Here is a 24,906-nt window from a genome sequence, read left to right on the forward strand (position 1 = left end):
ATCAATCAATCAAACGGTTAGAAACAGCAGTTGAATCCAAAATTAAACAATATATTTGTTCAAACTGTAAGCAATGAACAAAGCTCCACTCAGAACAAAACAAAGCTCCGCCCCCGACGCTGCGCTGCTAACAAGCGGGTGCTTTCTCGTCCCGTCCTCACTGCCGTCCTGCTGCCAAAGCATGAACATATTTTATGAAATTGCCACTCACCGCAGACAGATAGAGAGGCACATGTTTTTGTTAAAATATACTCACATTATCAGATATATCTGTATACAGTATAATGTGACACATATAAATATTCTAATATTTAGGGGTAAAAAAGTGGAATTCTTGGTGCTCCTTGTCTGGATTTTACCAGGTTTTTGTTTTGGATTAAACGCTGCAGGTTATCTGGAACAAAGGAGCAACTTATTGATGCAGGTCCCCTCTCCTTGCTGGGAGGGTTTGACCTGTAACGCAGAAAGTGTTCAGTGCCGGAACGGCTCCCCTGACGGCCAGAACCAGGAGAACTGCGGCGGCGGAGGACACAAAATACAAAGTCACATCTGGAGGATCAGAAGCTCTGCAAAGTGATCCAATGAGAAGTCTTCTCATCCATGTTGGGTTCTGTAGAGCACAGTGTGAAGGGTCCGTAGAGGTTAAGAACGAATAGCGATATGTCAGTGAAAGAAAACGCAGCTTTTAAGTACCAAACATTGTAATGTATATCATACCATCAGTTTATCATTATTGACCATAAACTGTAAATCGAAAGTGGACGCAGTTCAAGTTGTAAGATGAAAACAGCACTGTGGTAGAGACCTGTAAATCAGTGCGCAGCCCCGCCCTAGAGAATCCCCTGCTTTATGGTCTTTTTGACTCTAAAGGGACCATGATTTACTAAATGAACATCATACGGTATTAAAGAAGACTTATAAGTAGAGATTGAGACCATAAACTCATGTTTACAATGTTTACTGAGGCAATAAATCAAGAGAGAAGTAGAGTCATTTTCTCATAAACTTCTAGGGGAGGCTGTCAGGGGTCGTCCCCTGCTGGTTACTACAGAGAATGCAGCTTTAGCGAGTCTCGTGTTATCGGTGCATTAATGTGTGTGTGTGTGCTGTAAACACAGCAATATTAACTCACTTCATGCTGCTCTTCTCCAACAAAACGAACACCGTGTTCCTCACTCTATTTCAGGTTATTTTGTAGAAGTTTTTAACTCAAGAAATACTGTAAAGAGTCAGAGGTGGGAGAAGTACACACTTCTTTTAATTCATTTGAAGTAGTAGCACTACAGCGCAGGAACAGAAGACCTGCATTCCAAACATTAGAGTCATGACTCATCTTCTTTCATAAACTCCTTTATTCCTGCAAACTTTTCACGTTGGAAACAAGGAGGCTGGTTAAGGAGAACTGTTTCTTTTCTCTAGCTCTCAGTCCTCTAGATGTCTCTGGTCTCCAGCTCTCGGTCCTCTGGATGTCTCTTGTCTCCAGCTCTCGGTCCTCTGGATGTCTCTTGTCTCCAGCTCACAGTCCTCTTGATGTATTTTGTCCTCTCGATGTCTCTTGTCTCCAGCTCTCAGTCCTCTTGATGTCTCTTGTCCTCTTTGACCCCGAGGAGCCCTCCTGACTGAGCCATGTGAGCTCCACATGTACTAGCAGCATTCTGTTCTTCTTCTTTGAGTACACACACACACACAAACGTATACACAAACACACACACACACACTCACACACTCCTTGTACGCATAGAAAAACCATGTTGATTTAATAATCAATAGGCACATTTAATAAATCCAGTAATTTGTATTAGGAGAATTCATTTTTTCTCAAAATAAACGACAGCAACGCGTCTCTCCTTCAACATATGACTTTATTGATTCTCCGACACGCTTCATGCATGTGAATGTTTCCCTGAATGTGTAACTGAGACTCCTGCTGTGCCTGCTGTTGTTGTTATGTGACCCCACCCCTCTCCAGACAAACAAAGAATGAAACAAACTGAAGTTCTCTAAGGCAAAGCGACTCCTACGTAAACATAAACAGGAAGTAGGTGGTTCCTAGGAGGTCTCGAACATCTTCTTCCTGTCAGCCTTGTCCTCGATGTTCTTCCTCCAGTCACCGGCGGCTTCTGTCGGCTGGAAAAAAACAAATGTTTCAAAGTGTCGTCTCCCCCCCATGAAGGTAGAGCCTCCAGCGCCCAAACAATCTCATTTTAACAAAACAATTAACAGAGGAAATAATCAGAGTTGTAAATGAACTCCAACCCAACCAACGTACTAATGATAAGAATACGATGAATATGAGATACATGTGAGAGGACTCACCTCCTCCTTGACCTCTTTCTTGACCTGCTTCAAGTTGGCCCTCAGGTCCATGTTGACCGTGTGCTTGGAGCCCAGCAGGGCCTTCAGCATGGTGTCAGCTGACATGCGCACCTTCTTCAGGGCTGGCTTCTTCACCCCCCTCAGGTCCACCACCTTGATGTTCAGGTCCTCGATCTGAGGGAAGAACAGACCAGCTGTTATCAGGACCTCCTAAGGACAGCACCTGAGAAGATATGTGACAACATCTGGGGGAAGGGTTGAAGGTCAAAAACAAGGTTTCCAGCAGGAGGACTACAGATCATCAGAGATCTGGGGGTGTCCAGCTCCGCAGGGTTTCTGGGTAAACGTAGGAGTAGGAGATCGAGGCGAAGGAGGAATCATCACATAAAGTCTTCCACCGATCAATAACCAAAAGTACAAAAGACATCATCAGAAATGGACTCCTGAAAATAAATATCCAACTATAAATGATAATCATTTATATTCATTGGTAATAATATTTGAAATGTCTCTTGTTTGAAAACAGTGTGTTAGTGTGTGTGTGTGTGTGTGCGTGTATGTGTGTGTGTGTGTGTGTGTGCGTGTGTGTGTACGTGTGTGTTACCTCTTTGTCTGCTTTCTGCACTTTGGACGCAATGTCATACCGTTCCTCGTCAATCTTATCGATGATGGCGTGAAGCTTCTTGCAGTATTCCTGAAACAACACTTTTCATGTTAGACACATGTACACACAAACACACATCCCCCCATCCCCCTCTCTCACCATCAGGGTGTTCTGGTCTCCACTCATTGGGGGAGAGGGGCATTTTTCGGCCATGTAGGCCTCTTTGGCCGCCAAGTCTTCAGCCTTCTCCTGATCCAGCCACTTCTGAGCGATCTGCAGGATCAGACTCTGCAGGACAAAGATATTTTTTACATACAGTTATACATATATAAATACATATATATATAATTCAATGACAATTATTGAGCAGTTAATGTCATAAAATGCAAAACAATTGGAAAATTTAAGTATGTTTTGTAAATATCCTTCTTTTTTTAAGCACTTTTTGAACAATGATTTTTTTATCATAAAATGACACACTGATGTTTAACTGGAAACAATAGTCCTCATGCAAATATCTTTTAATGAAACTGTTCATCCATCAAAGTCACCTTCAGGTGATGCCTGCGGCTCGAATTCATCTTCTTCCTGGAAGTCAGATTGTCATCACCATCATCCTCATTATCGTCCCCATAATTACCATCATCATCCTCATTATCCTCATCATCATCCATTAGGACCATAATCAACAAATTCATCACCAACATCATCATCATCCTCCTCCTCATCACCATTATCATCATCACCATTGTCCCCATTATCCTCATCATCATCACAATTATCACCATCATCATCCTCCTCAACATCATCACCACTATCATCAGCATCATCATCACAATCATTATCATGTTGTATATAAAGAGTAAATATCAATGTGAGACTTCACCAGTTCATCACCGCATTAGTAATGAGTAATATGGTTAATTATGCAAATGAGGCATGCGGTAATTAGGAATTTTATTGAATTTAAGTCTCCAAACATAAACAAACAAAGTATAGTGAAAAAAATATTTTTCTTCTCGAGTCTGAGGGAAGATTATGTGTGGAGCAAAAATAGAACGAAATACCAACAAGTTTCATTTTGAAAGAGTTCTTGATTAAAATGTAAAAATAAAACATGAACCTTCTAACAAGGTCTTTTATTCCATATTTACAGAAAACAAACATCAGCCTTCAGAAGAGGACTCACTCAGACATCTTTGCGTTTCTTCTGGTTCACGACCTGCAGGAGAGAGCGCAGTGAGTGGAGTAAACATCTGGACCTCTTTGCCCCCACCCCCAACCCTCCATATCACATTATCCAGTGCGCGCTTTCCCCGACATCAGCACTTCCTGCCTCCGACGGGATATTTGCACCGCAACGTGATCCGGAGCCACAGCTGAGGACCAGGCGGGCCAGACTCACCCGTGGGGTTGGGTCCGGTGTCTCTAAGGGGGGGCTCACTGATTCTTAAAGAGTCTTAAAGTGCTGTCTCCAGATCAGAGTGAGTGAAGCTGTTAAGTGAAGTTAAGTGAATTCCAAAGTTTGGGGATCTTCTTCACTTCTCATAACTTTTGCCACTTTTTTATCAATACATTTCTCTTAACTTAAATCTTTAAGAAATTTCAAAAAATAAAAGAAATATGGTCCAAGAAATGAGTGAATAACTGTAATTAATAACAAAATATGGCCAACCGACAAGCTCACGTCCCAAATGGAATAAAAGGTACAAATGTGAAAGATTCCATCGGTTCAGAGGAGTAAACTTGGTATTTTGTGTCTGTGGACACGGGACCATAAAACACAACACACGGCGCCCTAAATTCAGCTCTGTCAGGTAAAGGTTTAACGCGTAGAAAGCGAGTTTAGGGCGTCAAAAGGTGGAAAAAAGGAACATCCCCAACCTGTCCAACGGGGGGCTTCATTAGGAAAGTGAGGCTGCTCTGGTCAAGAAAACTGAAAAATATTTGCTCTCAGAGAAGCTCCAAGGAACACACAGTAGAGACGAAGCACGCAACAAGCATCTCACCTATCGAGAGGAGGAGGAGGAAGAGGAGGAAGAAGAAGGAGACGACTTGTGGGTGAAAAGGAGACGCTGTCAAAACCACTTGGGGGAAAAAGGAAATAGGGTTTATAAGGCGGGTTGCGATGCCTCAGCAGAACGCCAGGATCCTCTTTAAGGAGATGGATTCCGGGGGGCACCAATAGGCCGGCGAGCTCCTGAAATACATCAGAGCCGAGGATAGGGGGGGTTGGGGGGTAGGCAGATTCACCCAAGGGAGTGGGTGTGGGTTTGGAGGCGGGGGCGGGGTCTGGGCACACGCAGACAAACATCTTTCAGAATTCAAACTGTAAATACCCCTTAAAGGGCCTGCGTGTAGAAATCAAGAAGATCTACTGGACTAGATGATGTTGTGTTGAGATTTGGTGGAGCTGCTACAAAGTTAGCATAGCCTAGCGCCGCCCCATCCAATCTCCATTCAGAAAACACAGTATTACAAGTTACTTTTTACACATTGGCATCATGATGTTGATAGATTTATTGATCAATCAATTAAATTAAAAATAATAAAGGGAGACGTTTCCGAACTTCGTAAAAAAACACAGATGTTTTATTTATTTAAACCAAATACAAGGTGTAGTTTGTAAGCTAGTCTCTCAGTATCCCAAAAGTCAACCTAAAACAACAGCAACAAAGCGTCTTATCTGTCGTCCCTGTGCTGGAGCAGATACCCTTCAGTCGGGAAAGAGAGGGAGAGCGAGGGGTAGCGGGGGGATATGGGGGCGACGGTTCTTAGGAGGTCTCAAACATCTTCTTCCTGTCTGCCTTGTCCTCGATGTTCTTCCTCCAGTCGCCGGCCTCCGTTGACTTCAGAAAGAAGACAACCAAAAGAACGATGTCATCAGGAGACTCAGTTGTTCTGGGTTTTTAAATCTTCACTTTACTTTAAAACTGACCTTCTGTAATTTAATTTTCTATTTATTTTATGCAATAGATGGACTTTTGATGAATTTTTTAAATTAAAATTATAATAGACTTAAATAGTAATAGTTTAATAAATAATTAAACCAGGATCCATAGGACGAGAATTCATCTTTAGATCAAACAATACCCTGAATCCAAGAAGCAAAATCCACCAACGAAGAGCAGCAATGGACGTCCTTGTTTCATTTATAAAATTAAAAATAATGTTGAAAAATAAATAGAAAACACAGTCTGATATTTTCTACTTATATATTTATTTTTGTTAAAACATTCAATTAGATAAATTGAGTAACCGGCAAAGACTGACAAAACAAGGCCATACTGTACTTAAGCAATAAGGTACTCGAGCGAGGCAGTACTTTATTGTTACTTACTGTTTCTGTAAGCAGCATTACACTAATATATAGGGAGGGGCGGGACTTGTGAGCATGTCGGAGCGAAATTCTCACAAGATCCTAAATAAATGCCCCATCAGATATCAAAACACATTTGGGGGGAATTGATGACAGAGATTCATTTTTATTCACCCAGGGAAAAAGGACCGGTGCTTAAGCACCACTGGGGGTCTATCTGTGCACGTGGCTGTTTATGATTATTTCCTGCTGTATCATTTAAATTTTAGGCATCTGTTTATTGCAACGAGTTCTCCCAACAAACTAGTCAAATAACAACTTTCCTTAAGTGCAGCTCGGAACCTGCCACTACTTCTAGTCTGACGCCACCTTGGTGTTTCATCGACCTCCATCTTGGTTTATGCCGCACACAATCTTGTTTTTATCCGACGCCACTTTAATTTTGTTGCGTCGCCATGTTGGTTTTCAATCATTGCAGTAAATTTTAAGAAACCGAACCCCTCTGGCTCCTTTCTTTTCTCACCTCGGAGTCGCTCTTGCGGACTTTGGACTTGCCTCGTCGATCTTGTCGATGGCCTGGTAGATCTTCTTGCAGAGTTCCTGTTGGTACACAAAACCACATTTTTTTCTGATTGTTTGTGAAGATGAAGGTTTTGGATGGGAATAGGTTATCTTCAAAGACTTCAGGAAACAAGCTAAACGCTTCTGCCATTGTTTATGCAATTTGATCTTCAATTATACAGCTACACAAATCTCACATATCTCGGTTTAAAGAATATTAATCAGATCGTGGAAAAACACAATGAATATTTAATTGGGGCTTTGAATCAACGAGAGAAGAATAAGATAAGATTAAGATCAGCTTGACTGCCTGAATGCATTTATGTATGTATTTATGTAAGTATGTGTGTATGTTTCAACAACATATGCATGAAACAAAGTTTTGATTTCTCCAAAAAAATAATATAAGGTCATGAGGAAATGGCAGAAAGCGGGTCCCCGGGAAACTGACAATTGGGAAACACTGATCAAATTGATATCCCTAGTTAACGCATCATATTAATAAGATAAAACAAAAATAACATTGTTATTTAAACGGCGCTATGTTTTGGACTGGTTACATGTAAAGTTTTTATTAAACAAAAAACCAAATAGACACATGATCCTTCCAACAGTGAGCGGGAGCCAAGCTAGCTGTTTGCCCCGCTTCCACTCTTTATGTTTATCACATAGTGGTAACGACCTTCTGGAACTGGAAATGAAAAAGTAATAAAATCATGAATCCTCATAATTAGCTTTGCTTCTAAAGTACACTATAGAAAAGGATCCTAATTTTACGGGAAATAACTTTTTTATTTTTACTGTACTTTTTCTGTTTTTTCAAATGATGTGCAAAACTCTGTAAAAATAAAGATATTATCTGTAAATGAATACTCCAACTGTTAATTGAACTATTATGCTAATAATGACAAATAACATTTTTATCACCTTTTTTTACAGAAGAATTACTGTCATTATTCTGGAGTATTTTACTGTTTTTTAAAATTAGATTCAAATCATGTAAAAAAAACAGTCAAACAACTGGCAGCTGCGGCTGCCAAACAAAAACCGTCAAATTAAGGTTGCACTTGAAACACTTTGAAAACACATAGATCTCAATGTGAAAAATAATTTGTAATATCTATACTGATGTGGACAGTTTAATGTCTTTTGATGGAAATAAAAGTTTCATCAGAGGGCTTGATTTTATAGACACCCCAAAAATCCAAGTGAATGAAATTATTTGGCAGGCTAGTCCATTTTGCCAAATTTCAATTTTCTCTGTATCTTGTGTGGCCCCCACGTCCTTGTATGCAATCTTGACAACATTGCGGCATGCTCCTAATGAGACAACGGATGGTGTCTTGTGGGATGTCCTCCCCGATTTGTCTAAGGGCATCATAGAGCTCCTGTAAAGTCTGAGGAGCAACTTGGCGGTGTCTGATTGAAACATAATGTCGTGCATCCGTGTAGGGTCTGACCATGCGTTCAAAAGATTTCATCCCGATGCTTAATGGCAATGTGTTTGTGTGAGTCTATAGGTATTAATACAACTTCACCATATATTTAGGGCCCTCACAACGACTAGTCGTAGAGGAACCTATTGTATTTCAAGGGATAATTAAAGCTGCGAGCAGCGTTGGACGGGTCCTCGCAACTCCGCATGTCGGGACACCGGCAGGACGGCTAGATACGCAGCCAAGAACCCCTGCGGCTGTCGGACAAAAAGTCAGAGAGTCAGTCATCGTTAATCGCGTTGAGCGACCCGAGATGTCATAGATTACCAAATTTGACTTTGCCGATGCACCACCTCGCCACCGATTATCGGATTCTTATAATATTCACAGTGAAACCATATTAAGGTCTTAACTTTCTGCTATTTTGAGAGGGATCAGATTAACCTTTGAGGAGTATAACCTGTGAGGAGCAGGGTGTAAAATTAAAAAAAATCAACTTCCTGTTTTTCCCAGGTGGCGCTATGACTAAGGTTAAAAATGATCATATGGATGTCTACAGGGTGAGACGTTCATGGTATATGAGAAATATGGAGCAGATTAGATAAAGTATGGTCGAGTTAAAATAACTTAAATTTTCATGCCAAATGGTGGTTTTTCAAAAATGCTCCCTACATATATAGTTTAGAATTTCTTCCTGCAAAATGCTATTTTTTAGCCTAGGTTCTCAGAATCACACTGCGCGAATTTGAAAAGAATCTGGTTCATTCCTTAGGAGGAGTTCGGTCTTTTAAAACTCACGAAATCACGAAAATAGGCCAAAAAGGTAGATTTTCAACGATTAATTGCAGTGCCCCCTATTCTTCAAATATTCTCAAAAGATTAGTTTGGTGAGGGCAGGCCAAACCATTTGGAAGTTCCGAGTCTTGCCAGATTAAGCGCACAAGCCTACATTTTAATCAACAATTAATTGCAGCGCTCCCTATTCTTCAAATATTCCGAAGAATATAGGGTGTTTTCAGGGGTTCAATGAGCAGACGTGTTACAAGTTTGGTGAGGGCAGGCCAAACCATTTGGAAGTTACGAGTCTTACCAGAAATGGAGCAAGAGACTACATTTTAATCAACAATTAATTGCAGCGCCCCTTATTCTTCAAATATTCTGAAAGAATTAGGGTGTGTTCAGGGGTCCAATGTTGGTGAGGGCAGGCCAAACCATTTGGAAGTTACGAGTCTTGCCAGATTAAGCAACACCCCTTGCCAAGTTCAGTAGCCTATAACTTCTCAAAACAATGAGATATCAACACGGTCCTAATGGAGGACCGAGGGCATTTACCCAATAAGGATCCACAGGAAAATTTGTGACAATCGGACATAGCGTTTAGGAGAAATGTTAAAAAACGAGTTTTCACAAAATTCTAAATGGCGGAAAATCTAGTTAGGTGCATTCGCATAACCTGATTGACTGTCCAAGAGCACATGTGTGCCACATTTCAAGTCAATCGGGCATCGGGGGGAAAAACTGGCCTAGTGTGGTACTTTTCAACTTTCTAAGGGGCACTATGGAGACTTTTCTTAGTCTATTCTCTTAATCAGATAATAGTACACGATTCCCGATCTGTGACAGTTTGAGACTATTTTGAGGCAATTCTGACCAACGGTGCGGGAGGAGATGCGTGCCAAACTTTTGTACGGAAGAGAATAAGGCGAAAAATAATAACTAGAAAATGCATTTCCTGCTGAAAATGCGTTGGAATGCAAAATGCTGAAAGCTGAAATGAACTTCAGAAAGTAGCTGAAAATACAGAAAGTTGAAGAGAATTTTAATACATTTGCTGAAATGACAGATATTAGAAAAGCTGAAATTAATTTGAAATTGCTGAAAATACAGAAATGCGAGCAGCTGAAATTTCAATAGATTTCCTCAAAAAGCAGAAAAGAAAACAGCTGAAATGAATGTGAAATATTGCATAAAAAATACAGAAATGAATATTAAAACATTGCTGTTAATACAGGCATAAGAAAAGCTGAAATTATTTTAAAGAAGTGGGGAAGCTGAATTTCAATAGATTATCTAAAAAACTACACAAGTTGCAGGAGCTTAAATGAATTTTAAAAAGTACAGAAATAACAAAAGCTGAGATGACTAAAAAGAGGTTTAAAATTGTTTGTAGTAATATTAGTAGCAGTAGTAGTTATAGTTGTAATTGTGGTATTAGTAGTACTAGCAGTAGAAGCAGTAATAGTAGGTTTAGTATCAATAGCAGTAGAACCAGCTGTAATACTAATACTATTAGCCATAGTAGTATTTGTAATAACATTAGTAGTAGTTGTAGTATTAATAGCAGTAGAAATACTAGTAGTATGGTAGTAGAAGTATCAGTTGTAGTACTACTAGAAGTACTAGTAACATGCTTAGTGGTTGTAGTAGTATTTGAAAGAGCAATACGTATTTCAACGAAACCGCTCCATGGTTAAGGTACAGATATACAGGTATCATTGAGGCTTTTGTTTTGTAATGATGGAATTGGGTGAGGGGGGGTTGGGAGACAGAATGTTTCTTATTCAAACTAAAAAGTTTTTAATTAATAGGCCTCATCACAAACATTACAGTAAAAATTCCCTTCATGGGGCTTTTATTTTGTAATTATTGGACTGGGTGGGGTGGGGGGGGGTGTAGATAGAGGGAGGGTGAGAGGGTGAGGAAGGGAGGGGTGGTGAGGAAGAGATAGAGGGAGAGAGAGAGGAGGAGAAATAGACAGACAGACTGACTGAGTGAATGATTAACAGTGAATATAACAGATTGAAAAGCCAGTTTTGATTTGAACCTCACTATCAAAAAAAAAAATCTGTTATTGTAGCAGCATACTACAGCAATGAACATCATGTTGCAGCTGCTTTGCAGCATATTATCCCACAGGAAAGGTTTTTAATCTGAACCAACAAATGTGTCTAACTGTGTTTTTTTTAAACAGAACATCAACTTTCTTTGAAAGTGTTACAACAGGCAGAGTGATGGACAGAGGGACTCACTCACTGAATGACTTCCACTCACCCATCGCTTTTTTGTAGTGAGGGGTCAAATCATCAATTCGAATCTTGAAGTACCTCTGTCTGCAGTACTGAGAGTAGTGTAGAAATGCACTTGGTGTAGGTCATGTGCAGGACATAGTAATATGCCATGATATAGAGAAGTCCCTCATTAAGTCTGTCCACGGGGACGGTGGTCACAGGTGTTTTTCCGATTGCGATCATGTAGTTGTCCTTAGAAACTATCAGAACCGGAGAAGACAGGGGTCGCTGCTGCATGAAACCATTAGGATCCTCAGAAGTCTAGATGACACAAATAAATCAAGAAGATTAGAAAAAACATTGCAAGTAACATAAACTTAATACCTGAACTAGGACATTAGTGAAATCATTTTGTACATTAAAACACAGTCACCCCTCAGCATTAAGCCCACTGCAAATGCTGAATGCACGGCTAGTTCCATCGAAGTTAGTACTACATTAAGTATACTATGGAAAACACTTCCCCTTTGGAGCTTTTGAAATGATAAAAGTTTATCTCAAAGTAACTAAACCTACGTAATAAAAGATGTATGCCTGAACCACTAACATATATTATGAAATGTTTCAGTAAGTCTGTAAATCTCACCGCTAAGACATGGAAAAGAGCCTCGCTGCTTGAGCCCAGTTTCTTCGGTGGCAAAGTGCTGGACGGAAAGAGCAGTGGAAGGGCTCTGAAGACAGCTGTGATATGCTCCACTGGTTTAATGGAAAAGGGACAATACAAGGTGGTACCATAAATAACTTTAAGATGACAAATAATTATGAGACATTATTATATAAAATGAAGTCAATGTATTGTGACTTCACCTCCATTCAAAGTTTTAGGAGTCTTCATGGCCTTCTTCATCACTCCATAAAACTGGACCTTTGAATAGAAGGTTTTCCATCTGTTCTGCATCTCTGATACGGACTGGGAGTTGGTCGGTTGGATAATTCGCTGCAGCTCATCCAGCACCTGGAAAATAGATTCAGATAAAGAAAAAAAACATTCTGATGACTTATTCTTCTTAAACCCCCCCCCCTGTCCATGATGTCAACTGAACAAGCTGAAGACATTGCAGGAACGTTATGGTGGAAAGCGGACATGAGATTTCCAAAGTAACAAGTAAAACTGATAAATTATATGTAATACTATACATACATTCTTCATCACTGCTGTTCCGGTTCTGCGCTGGGGTGCTGGTTCTAAATTACATATCTACTGGGATGCCCATGGGACTAACAGGTGAGCGTTCCAGAATAATGGTGGATGTACTGGAATCTCCATCATAGTCAGTTGCAACGTCTGAACTGACTTCTTGTCGTGGTTTCTTGGAAGGAGGACCTTTGGCCTTCTTTGGACTTCTGACATTTGAGAGTCTCTTCATGAGCTTTTTGGCAACATGCTCCTGCGAGACATACATAGTCAACATATTTTTTTTGTTTTTTACAATATTCTAATTATAGCTTTCGGCAATGTCTTGCTCCATTTGAACTTTCTGTCACGATTTAGCACTGTATGAACAGAAATCTCAGTATTAACATCACGACCAGCAACAAGCAAAAGTGACAAAATCTACTCACCCACTCATTGTTTGATGACCTGTCTTTTATCATTGGATAGTAGTCCACCAGTCGCTTTGCCATGGCATTCACCTCATGTTTGGTGGGGTATCTGGAGTCGTCTGTGGCTCTTGCGATGGAGATCATGTTAGTCATAGTGTTTCTTATAAGTCGGCAGAAGAGCTCCTTGGATAGGGTCACATTGCGCTCGGTCCCCAGTCGTTTCTGTTCAAAGTAGGAGCGTCGCACCTGTTCAAGCTCACTGTCGGTGAAGACTATGTATTCTGGGTTTGACATAGTCACAAATTTAGAAGTATTGGCCTCCTCTTTTGAAAAGTCACTGCTTCCAATCGGGGGTGATTGCTGAATTTCGGGAGCAGTATCCACCTAAAACACATTTACACAAACATTTATTGAGTAACTTTGTCATAGTTCATACTTGTTAGTTTAAGCATTTACATTTTGGGGATTACAAAAAAGCACTTTTATTTTATATCTACTGTTGAAATGAACTCAAAGCAGAAATGTCTAAACCAATGACATATTTATGTATATGAACCAGATTTCAACTGTGATATTGGAAAAATGTTGTACTGTTAAATAGTTCTGTTGTACTGTGAAAGACAAACCTGACCTTTTCATCTTTATTTACAACAAGCCATATAGCCCGACGCCTCAAGAAATTTTCAGGACCAGGAAGGAGGTCTTTGATGTCGTCTCGGGAAAAGGAGGGGAGTAAGTCTTCTCCAATATTAGCAACCGGAATATAGAACAGTTAAAGTCAGGGCCAAGAAGCAAAGGTTATCAATTAATTCCCTAATTTTAACATAGCAGGTGAGGACCTTTTGCCAACACCCCATGTACAATAAGCACTGTTTGGACATTTTACAAATGCTTCCCTTTTTTAATTCAAGAGCAGTGAGTGAATTTGACAGCATTTATGAATTACTGGTACATATATTGACACCATGCAAACTACAGTAAGTGTGACAATAGAGCCTTTCTAGATAAAATGCATTCACATGTCATGTCAGTTAATATATTTAAAGAATATATATAAAGCTTGATAGACAATTGACACCACAAATGGCACCTTGAAACAAATGCGTTAGCCTACAGATTAAACTCACGCGCCTTGTACTGATAGTGCCGGGGTCCTGGGCGCGCTAAAGAGCTGCAATGGCTACGGCTCATGCCTGGGCATGTGCACTGCTTAATCAATTGACCCTTAACGTTTTACAACCATGTTATTTCAGCATTTACAGCCCTTAATATTAACATAATGGACTGAAAGCTTAATTAGACTAAACCTATTTCTAGATGGGAATCATAATGCAACACCAGCCGTTTTTTTATGCAGATTAGCTGCTAAACTTTAGCCTATTAGCCGCAAATCCACGAATCGTTAAGATAGGTAAAGAACTCCAGTACAACATAAAAGTAACCCCTGTAGCATACCCTGAGTGTGGCAATTGCAACCTCGTCCAGTTTGTCCATCTGTTGACTCTGATATCCACAAACGACGTTTGAGAATAATCAATTCGCGCAGCAGCAGGTGACCTCGGGAGTAGCTACTGTGTAGGCCGAATTCAAATTGCAACGGACTCCAAGCGGAGAAAAAAAAAAATGCGCAAAAGGTTGGATTGTACCATCTTCCAAGAGGGGTGGGCACTCAGACTAAATAAGTTTATTTTGCAGTTATACAAATTATATTCATCATATTGATGATATAATGATAATGATATAAATAATGATTAAAATCGAGTCACACTCATGTGATAATCGATAAATGGCAAGTCGTTTCTGCTGTCATAAGACACTGAATTATGGTACGTACCTTTTCACGTGACGTAGCACCAGGTCCTGGTTCAGACGGTCAGACAGAGCAGGTGAAAACGTAGGTCGCACTCCAGCTAGCTAGTTAACCCAGGCTAAAAGCGGGGGAAATGATTTGGCGCTGTGTTATTTGCTTTGTGTTCGTGGCTCTCAATCTCAAATCTTTATTGAGTCATATTAATACTTCTCATAGTCGCAGTCCCGATTTTCGCGTTATTTGTGGAATTGATGGATGCACCAAAGAGTATCGAGTCTACAACTCACTATGGTATCACATTACAAGAAACCACTACGAACACCTTGAAAGTGGCAGCAGCAACTCACGGAGAGAGAGGTCAACAGCAAGCCCGGAAGCCTCTTCAGCGGTGAATGCGTGGACATACAGGCCAGCTGATGCAAGGGTGCAAATCAGAGAGCATCAAATGGATGGAGCAGTGGTAGGAAACAGGGTGCAAGATGTCAAGATGTCATGTCCTGCTGTAGACTCTTTTACATTACATTACATTACATGTCATTTAGCGGACGCTTTTATCCAAAGCGACATACAATAAGTGCATTCAACCATAGGGTACAAACTCAGGAGAACAAGAAACAAGAAAGTGCAATTTACAATTTGCTATAGATGAGTGACGTTACAAGTACAATTTAAGTGCTACAATTTGTTAGTCTGAAGAGGTGTGTCTTTAGTTTGCGGCGGAAGATGTGAAGGCTCTCTGTGGTCCTGGTGTCTTCAGAGAGCGCATTCCACCATTTCGGCGCAAGGACAACAAAGAGTCGTGATCTAGTCGAGTGTTTTGCTCTCAGTGAGGGAGGGACGAGTAGTTTTGCAGATGCAGAGCGGAGAGTGCGGGTTGGGATGTAGGGTTTGACCATGTCCTGGATGTAAGCTGGACCCGATCCATTCACAGCATGGTACGTGAGCACCAATGTTTTGAACTGGATGCGGGCAGCCACCGGTAGCCAGTGAAGAGAGCGGAGGAGTGGAGTAGTGTGGGAGAATTTCGGAAGGTTGAAGACCAGTCGAGCTGCTGCATTCTGAATGAGCTGCAGAGGTCGAATGGCAGTGGCAGGGAGACCAGCCAGGAGGGAGTTGCAGTAGTCCAGGCGGGAGATGACAAGAGCCTGAATCAGTACCTGCGCTGCCTTCTGAGTGAGAAGGGGACGTATTCTCCTGATGTTGTAGAGCGTGTATCTACAGGATCGCGTTGTCGCGGTGATGTTGGGAGTCAGGGAGAGTTGGCTGTCGAGTGTGACGCCGAGGTTCCTAGCAGTTAAAGTGGGCGTTAGCACGGAGTTGCCAAAGTTGACCGCAAGGTCCTGGGTCGAAGAGTCTTTTCCTGGAAAGAGAGCTGTGGTAGGAGAAGCCATGCGAGCGAATGGCAGCGCCAAGAGAGTTGGTGTAAAGCGAGAAACGGAGGGGACTCAGCACGGAACCCTGAGGAACTCCAGTAGTAAGAGGACAAGGTTCCGACACAGATCCTCGCCAGGTTACCCGGTAGGTGCGGCCGTCGTGGTAGGACGAGAGAAGGGAGAGAGCAGAGCCTGTGACACCAAGTTCCTGAAGGGAGGAAATAAGGATCTGGTGGTTGACCGTGTCAAATGCAGCAGAGAGGTCCAGAAGGATGAGGACAGAGGAGAGAGAGGCGGCTCTAGCAGTGTGGAGTTGCTCTGAGACAGCAAGGAGAGCAGTCTCTGTGGAGTGGCCTGACTGGTGGAGGTCAAGGAGGTTGTTACAGTGGAGATAAGAGGAGAGTTGATAAAAGATAGCACGTTCAAGGGTTTTGGACAAAAAGGGAAGAAGAGAGACCGGTCTGTAGTTGTTTTCTTCAGAAGGGTTGAGGGTAGGTTTCTTCAGGAGGGGGTTGACTCTTGCCTCCTTCAGAGAAATGGGAAAACAGCCAGATAACAGAGCGTTGTTGATGAGACAAGTGAGGAACGGAAGAAAGTCAGGTGCGATAGATTGTAGAAGATGTGATGGAATGGGGTCAAGAGGGCAGGTGGTCGGACGGGCAGAGGTTACTAGGGTAAGAATTTGGTTAGGAGAGAAGGCGGTGAAAGAGGGAAGTGAGGGCGAAAGAGGTGAGGTCGGTGGGACGCGAGAAGTAGGGAGTGGGTTTGAGAAGGAGGAGCGTATGTCAGATATTTTCTTGGTGAAGTAGGTGACAAAGTCTCCCGGAAGAAGGGGGGAGGGGGGAGGAGGGGTAGGGGGTTCGAGGAGATTGGAGAAGATCGAGAAGAGTTTTTTGGGGTTAGAAAATGAAGATTCAATTTTGGATTGGTAGAAAGAGCTTTTGGCAGCAGAGATAGAAACAGAGAGGAGAGATTGAAATTTAAGCAGGTCGTCAGGTCGTTTATATTTACGCCATCTCCTTTCCGATGCTCGCATGGTGGCTCTCATGGCACGCACCGGTTGAGACAGCCACGGAGCCGGAATGGGATTTGCCAATCCGTCGTGTCGTAAGAGGGCAGAGAGAGTCTAGAGAGGAGGAAAGAGTTGAGAGGAGAGCCTTTGCAGCAGCGTTTGGATGCAAGAGTGAGAAGGAATCAGTTGAAGGGAGAGCTGATAGAACAGAGGATGCCAGCGAGGAGAGAGAGAGGGAGCGAATATTGCGACGAGCCGGTACAGAGTTAGTCAATGAGGGAGGTTCGTTAGTTATAGAGAGTGGAAGGGAGTAAGAGATGAAGATGTGATCAGACACATGAAGTGGAGTTATAGAGAGGTTAGTGGTAGAGCAGTTTCTAGTAAAGATGTAGTCAAGGTGATTGCCGGCTTTGTGAGTAGGAGGAGAGGGACTGAGTGACAGAGCGAAGGAAGAAAGTAGGTGTAAGAGGTCAGATGACTTCTCTGTCTGGATGTTGAAGTCACCCAGGAGGATGAGCAGAGGTCCATTTTCAGGGAAATTAGACAGGAGAATGTCCAGTTCTTCCAAGAAATGACCTAAGGAGCCTGGCGGACGGTAGAGGACAACGATGGTTAATTGTACCGGGTGAGTGATTGTTACAGCATGGAATTCAAAGGACAATGGGGTGGATGGTGGTAGAGGGTAAAGAGAAACGCTCCATTTGGGTGAAATGAGTAGACCTGTGCCACCACCCCTACCAGTGGGCCTGGGAGTGTGGCTGAAGGAGAAGGCGGAGGAGAGAGCGGCTGGGGTGGATGTGTACTCTTCTGCATCATGTCAGTCAGAGGTAAGTCTGTTGTTTCCTTCAGTACACAGCTAAGCTTTATTATCAATATTTTTGTCTCACCATTTCAAAAAGAAATCTCAACTGGATTGTCATAAAATGCTATTTTATCACTGCACATCAGTGTGTGTGGCAACAGTGTGTTTTATTATACGTTCTCCCCCCCCCCCCCTTTTTTTTAAGGATGACATCAGGCATAACACTCTCACCAGACAAGCTACTGCTATTATGTTAACTGCAAGAGAAAAACACCGTCTTTCACAGGTTTGTCTACATACAACATTACATTCATTTCATCTGTGGCTCTGTTGATTATCTGCATGTCAAATCCAAGTCAGTTTACAGTTACCTAATTAGTCTCCCTTAGCTGCAACCTAACTTGTATCTCCATGAGGTTTCATTTTTAATAATGCCTTGTATTTGCTCTCTGCTATCTAGTTAGGATAATTTCATATTTTGAATAAAATAGTTAAAACAGTTAGTTCTTTTAGGTCAACTAGACTTGGATGTTCTCAATACTGCATTAACTGGATTTCCCTACTCTCCACTTGATGTCAGAGACAAACCAAGCCCTATAGCGTACAGCACATTAGCTTCAAGTGATAATAAATTGAAGCAATCCTCAGGCCAAATGATAGTTCTATGAAGATTTTGCCATTTCTTATTGATACAGCTAAAGATACTGAGTACTACAAAATAATTCTTGAACTCATAGAAATTGTTAAAATTTTGTTTGCTGCTGTCATTGGTCTACAGACAATTAGCAAGTTGAAAAGACTAATTGAACAGCATTTAAAACATATGAAAAGTCTTTTCCCTGATAACAACATTATCCCAAAAATGCATTATTTGATTCATGCTCCATCGCAGATAAAACTCCTGGGACCAATGGTCCGTCACATGTTTATGAGATTTGAATCAAAACATTGTTTTTTCAAACAATGGGCCTCAAAACTAAATTTTCAAAATGTTTGCAAGTCCTTAATAAGGCATAATCAAATGTATGAATGTTGTTGAACACCCAATTTTTGTAAACGAGTGTGGGTTGGGAACAACTTCAGAAATACGCAACATGTCGTATTTGAAAGAAAAGACAAGGCCTTTCCTTTGAACTGATGACATTGACAATGCAGTGTCTGTTAAATGGATTAATCTAAATGGTAATAAATATATACGGGAGAAGACATTACTTGTAACTGCTGTTAATTCCAATGATTTAGTTTTGGACTTGTGAGTAATATCTATGTAATTAACTCATCATTATATTGTTTTGAGTTGCAACAGCATATTACTGTTCGCTATGATGGAAATTACATGGCATATACAACAGAGATTCCAAACATGGCACAAGCAACTAAACGCATAGCATCTGATAATCTGGTAGATTTCACTCCATATTATTGTGACATATGTCCCTACAAAATATTATCTTGGAGATGTGCTTGGGCTACTGTTAGGGATTTAAGCCAGAAGTGCACCCCTAGTCAGGAAATTATAGTACGTGTAATAATGTTTAGTGTTAGAATTATAGTTGGTGTGTTATTAGATATTAGTTATTACATTAACATGTTAGATGAAGTGAATGCAATTTCAATCAATCACAATTCATAGTCATTTAAATCATATAAACACTGTACACATTAACATTCTGTCACAATGTGATGTTAAAACCTGGGGACGGATGCCAATTGCCGTTCTTTATGGATTTCTCCCAATTTTATCCCCAAAGAGGGTTTTTTGGGAGTTTTTTCTCCTGTCAGGTAATAAATGAACAACTTAATGTAAGGCAGCCGACTGAGGCAAATGTCTTGAGAATTGGACCACATGAACTGTCTTAGATCTTATGATGAAGTGTGATGAACGGTGATCATTAATGATGGGTTGTTGTAATGAAAGTGTACTAGTTATAAGATGAAGACTTAAACGATGTATGCTTTGTTAAATTCACTCATTTGGGCATAAAGCCAAATGTATCTACATTGAGTGCATTGGAATGTGAGGGACAGCTAGGACAGAGAGGTTTCAGGTTACAGCTGCAGATTCACACCTCGACGTGGAAGGGACGATGGAGGAGGTGACCCTTTGGAGAAGAGGCCAATGACATTCAAATGCACCAAGGAAGACACACCTCAAGAGTTTTCAAAGGACCATGGCGGGGGAAAGACTGTTAGAGTCTTCCCTGCAGCCGTTCTGATAAGACACTTCGGACTTGCTCAGAGGATTCTCTATTTCGCGAAATATTCCACTGTTCGCTTAGTATTTCACTTTGTAATTGTAATCCCTATTACGTTGTTCAGTTATTAAATAACTTTTGATTTATTGAATTTAAACGAATTGACTCATTCGTGTCCTCGTTTCCGGCCGGGACGAGAACAAAGGATTGAGGCCTCCCTCGAGAGCCTTCAGAAACCTTAACACTACACAGAGCCTCATCTGATGGACTGTAAAAGGCTTACTGTTTAATGTGTTTGCCACAAATTGTGCTTCTTGACCGTCAATTTTGTTGTTTCATGATTCTTTCTTCTTGAGATGAACTATCAATTAGCAGTCAGATGCCGATGCTGCAGAATACCGCATGTTCTTTTGTGATTCAGGATGCAATTGAGTCAAGGGTCATATCATTTTGGCCGTTTTTTCATTTTGTTTTGTTTATCGGCCATGCAATTTTCATTCAGCATGGTTATTTGTATTATGTTGTGTGTTTTATAGACCAGTCTGCTGCCATCTTAATATGTTAGATATGAAGCAGCAGGTTCTGCCCAGCAATGAAAATAATAATAATTAAAAAAAAACTTTAATTGTCCTTGTTTCATGGCATTCTTAAATTGAGAAGTTGTGCAAATGGTGTTACTCTTAAAATAAGGCAAATAATCTTGTCACTGCACTGAGTTTTATTGTAAAACATTTGTAAACTCTGTTTCTGGTTCATTCTAGCTCAAAATTAGCTGGTATATCTTATCAAGAAAAAGTAAGGGATACTTTCTTAAGATGAAAGATTTCTGAAAGATTTTTCTAATTAAAACATGCTTGACAAGATTAATATTCTTTTTGAGCAAAAAAAAAAGATGAAAATGAGACTTATATTCTTGATACAAGGCTTTTTTTACTTTCTTGAAATTCCTTTTTTTGCAGTGCGGGAAATGAAAACTGGCAAAGTATAAATGTTTTTTTCTTTGTATATTTAATTGTTCAAGTAAGGATGACTTATTAATCTGAAATAAGTTACAGTTAAATTGATTCATCATAATTTAAGTGCTCTCAAGTGAATTAAAAACAGGAAATAAAGAAAAAGGAAACAATTTCTGCATTCATTATCTTCCATTGAAATATAATAAAATACTATAGATAAGTACAGTGCACAAGTACTGTTGTATTGATCATTTCGTGCAAGATAAAATCTTAGAGTGAGAAATTTATCAACACAGTTTTGTGAACATTGGTCCCTTTTGTTTGATATTCATGAATAAATATACTATAGTTTCAATAGTTAACAATAAGGTTAATTTCCTACAATCAAAGGCTTTTCACATCGTTTCCAGACCTAGGTTAATACTCAGTTCAAGACTTCAAGGTCCAGGAGCCCTGGACAGATAAGTCTTGTCAACATTATCATTTAGACTATCCCAACTTTAAGCTCAGTTTACTGAGGCTCACAGACACACTGGGTTGTCCTTACTTTGATGGGACGTTAGGTTAGAGTCACTTGTTGACTCAAGGTTAGGACTCAAGCTTTGTAGGATTTGTTTTCCTATTAAATCTTTTGACAAGGCTCTTTGCACCAAGTCATGTTTTAGCCATCTGAAGATGACACACTTGATGGATTTAACAGTTTAACAATTTAACACCGGGCAGTCTCAGTAGAGTTTAGGTTATCCTAAGGATCGGAGTACACATGTGAAAAACCTTGAATATACCTACCAGCTGAAACCCCATAATGACTCATTGTGATACAAATATGTAATTTCTTCAAGGTTAATTTGTTCGTATACACGAGGCAATCAAACAAACATTTTCATCCTTAATTTCCTCATATATCTTTTAGAAAACTGACTGAGAACGGATGGATGACATAAAGAAATACCAACTATATCAACAAAAAAAATGTAATGAAACATAAAGAAAACAATATTGTTAGATCAAATACGGTAGAGATGAAACAAACAAAATAGACAGGTGTCCTGTAGTAATACTGTTCATGAGTTAGTAGTGTATGCTTTAAAGACCTGTAACATTATGACCTTTGACCTATGCAGGCTCCAGTCATCACGTCAGGATAGTGTTACTATAGCTACATGGAGGAGGAGAGGCCTTAAAGACAGAAACAGGATAAAATGTATTCATGTAGTTAAAAATGTAAATAGCACATGCAAGTAGTAAGACCACCAGGGGATTGTTTTCTTGTGGTCAGAGATATATTTAAAAGAAGATCTAATAACAAGTGTTACCGTTACAGCTGGTTTAGGGAGGAGCTTGAAGCTGCATAAAGGTGGCGCTGTCACTGGGACAGTGATGACTGACTGATGACTCTTCCTTGTTGCACACACCTGATCCTGACAAAAATAAAACAGGAAGTTATTGTTAGAAACTAAAGACAAACTAAACTTTCTAAAAAGGTTTATAATTCACAGTAATGAAATACCTTGAACTCTGCTGCAGAGCAGATCAACATATACGTCCAGTGCAACTGAATACGCTGCATGATGTTGAGCTTCTTTTATGTGTTCAGCCCTCTCTGCAGTCCTGAGTGTCTTCACTGTGAAGTGGAGGAATCACAGAGGAGGAAGACCTGAAGGAAGAAGTGGATATTGTAATGGAAAAATTATATGTAACCCTTTTAAATGCTTCATTTGTATAACCAGTCTATTAATTGCAACTGCTTAGATGACAAAGGCCCTGACATAAGAACTGACGTCTCCCACTTGGATTAGATGTTTCCAGCATCATAGCTGTAGAGATTGAACAAAGTGTTTGTTATGTCTATGACCGGATTTGTTTTAGCATGTTGGGAGAGCAAGGACACGGTCAAAGAACTGACGTGTCTTACATGGATAAGATGTTCCCAGTACCCTGGCTGTAGATACTCAACAAGATGGTCAAGGTTTCTGTTGACGCCATCGATATCTAAACTTAGGTATAAAAACTGCCTCGATGTGTTGGGGGCAGAAGATGGTTCTTTGACAGTCTACTGACCACGTGGCTGTTGTGACCCTCTTTCCCTTGCAAGGAAATAAACGGAGAAAAGACATACTTGACTCAGAGCCTTTGTTTCTTACTTAACGATTGTCTGTGCAAAATCTTCCACCACAATTTGGTGTCAGAAGTGGGATCTTTTGAAGCTCCGTCGGGACTCCGAGGACGTCCGGGAAGTGGCCACTTCAGGATCCACAACGTGATTCTGCCCTATACCTCATCACACTCAGAGAGAGGGGACCGGCAACCAAATGAGACCTGATTGGCTTCAACACGATCCGATGAGATTTTCACACGAATCGGGTAAGAAGTTGATATTTTGATTTTCAAACGGGGTTTTTCTGAATTATAACGGGTGATAACAGATTACAAGGACGGGTATTTAGTACTTTAGGATTTTTAAAATTACTTTTTCTCTCTCTTCTTAGAAAATCCAAATTTTGGTTATTTGATTGGGCTTCTAATGATGATAATTTGTCTTTTTATCCGGTTATTTGAAAAATGAAAATAAAATTATAAGAGTAATTATACAGTATTTCCAGTTCATCAGCATCCAACTTTTTACTGGGGAAGACTTCTCCACCGCATCAAAAATGTCCTGTCCCGTCGTGGTCCCATGCATTGCAGCCACATCCAACAGCTCCTCAGTGATAGAGAGGTCCGACTTTACGCCTCTAATAAAAATTGATAACTGCGCTGTGTCCGTGTTATCTGAGCTTTCATCAACAGCCAATGAAAAAGCTGTGTAGCTGCGTGTCTCCTCGGCCAGCTGTGTTGTAAGATTTTCTGCTAGTTCCTTCACTCGGCCGGCGATGGTGTTTCTTGATAAACTGACATTTTTAAAAGTCTGTAACTGGTCGGGACACACCTGCTCACAGACCTTCAGCATGCACTGCTTCAAAAACGCTCCCTCTGAAAAAGACATACCGGTCTTTCTCCTTGAAGCACGAACAAGTATTCGCCTTCCCATCTTTCTTGAAACAGTCTTCCGTCTGCATCAACTTTTCTCTTTCTGGACATTTTGGGATCATTATTTATATCTCAATTCCACTTGTTGGCATGGACACTGCCGCGGCCAGCGCACGTAGAAAGGCATTGTGGGAAATGTAGTTTTTGGTCAAAGCACGCTCTTCATTTATTTTTTGGTATTTCTTTTTAGACACTCAAAACTTTTGAGCTCTCGCGGGCCACATTAAATGACATGGTGGGCCACATCTGGCCCGCGGGCCTTGAGTTTGACACATGTGCTCTAGGCTCTCAGATCATCACGCCTCCCATTGTTCATGAGTTCTACATATCAGGATGTTTGCAAGATGTATGCAAAGTAGGTGTTCTGCATATGAGCGCTTGGTGCAGTTCTATGTATGGACATGTTATTCGTAAAATAGGGAACCGGTGGTTCCTGTTGAACTGCATTTGACCTAGATAGTGCATGCATCTTTTTGCAATATGTTTGTGTGCTGGTGTTGTGACTTACATATACATGTTGTTTGTGCAATCCGGCCTTTAAGCGGGCTTCACCCATTATTACTATGCATTTATAGTTCAAGTGTAATTTCATTCTAGCATGAGCGTGTATGTTTATATATTAATACTCAACAGAGGCACAGATGAAACAGGTTGTGACATAGAGGTCACATAGTTTTTTTCACAGAAAGCTGAGCATATCTCTTTGGTCTTGTGGTGTTTTCATCTCAAAGCACTTCTGTGGAGAAACAAACATCTTCTCTGACAATAAGGTATTCCGAGATTTTCATCAAACTAAATCAATTGTTAATATTATAGGATTTACCACTGTATGTTGTAATGGCAAAATATAATGATGCGATAATGTTTTATTAGATTAAT

General features: G+C 40.6%; 1 protein-coding gene and 1 non-coding gene across 2 annotated transcripts; both read right to left on the bottom strand.

Annotated features, from left to right (window-relative positions):
* Positions 1–1,843: 1,843 nt before the first annotated feature.
* On the bottom strand, positions 1,844–5,135 carry LOC120812344 (troponin I, fast skeletal muscle-like). Its single transcript, XM_040168239.2, has 7 exons — positions 4,930–5,135; positions 4,110–4,142; positions 3,472–3,508; positions 3,080–3,208; positions 2,921–3,010; positions 2,317–2,490; positions 1,844–2,127 (listed from the first exon to the last, which is right to left on the bottom strand). Exons 2-7 carry the CDS (start codon positions 4,115–4,117, stop codon positions 2,050–2,052), a joined length of 516 nt encoding a protein of 171 aa, XP_040024173.1. The 5' UTR covers positions 4,118–4,142; positions 4,930–5,135; the 3' UTR covers positions 1,844–2,049.
* A 6,009-nt stretch (positions 5,136–11,144) lies between these two features.
* On the bottom strand, positions 11,145–13,618 carry LOC120827894 (uncharacterized; the record flags this gene model as incomplete). The annotated part of the gene is made up of 7 exons (XR_013455262.1): positions 11,145–11,565; positions 11,891–12,000; positions 12,112–12,325; positions 12,370–12,415; positions 12,499–12,692; positions 12,868–13,233; positions 13,481–13,618. It is a non-coding gene; the product is annotated as an uncharacterized LOC120827894 (transcript).
* Positions 13,619–24,906: the final 11,288 nt, after the last annotated feature.

Source organism: Gasterosteus aculeatus, chromosome Y (assembly GCF_964276395.1).
Source record: "Gasterosteus aculeatus chromosome Y, fGasAcu3.hap1.1, whole genome shotgun sequence".
Taxonomy (NCBI): Eukaryota; Metazoa; Chordata; class Actinopteri; order Perciformes; family Gasterosteidae; genus Gasterosteus; species Gasterosteus aculeatus.

Excerpts from the sequence above, each read along its gene's own strand:
- LOC120812344 (XM_040168239.2), bottom strand. Across the intron at positions 3,209-3,471 it reads GCCGCAGGCATCACCTGAAG|AGTCTGATCCTGCAGATCGC; the intron begins GTGACTTTGATG and ends TTTGTCCTGCAG. Across the intron at positions 2,491-2,920 it reads TGCAGAAAGCAGACAAAGAG|ATCGAGGACCTGAACATCAA; the intron begins GTAACACACACG and ends TTCTTCCCTCAG.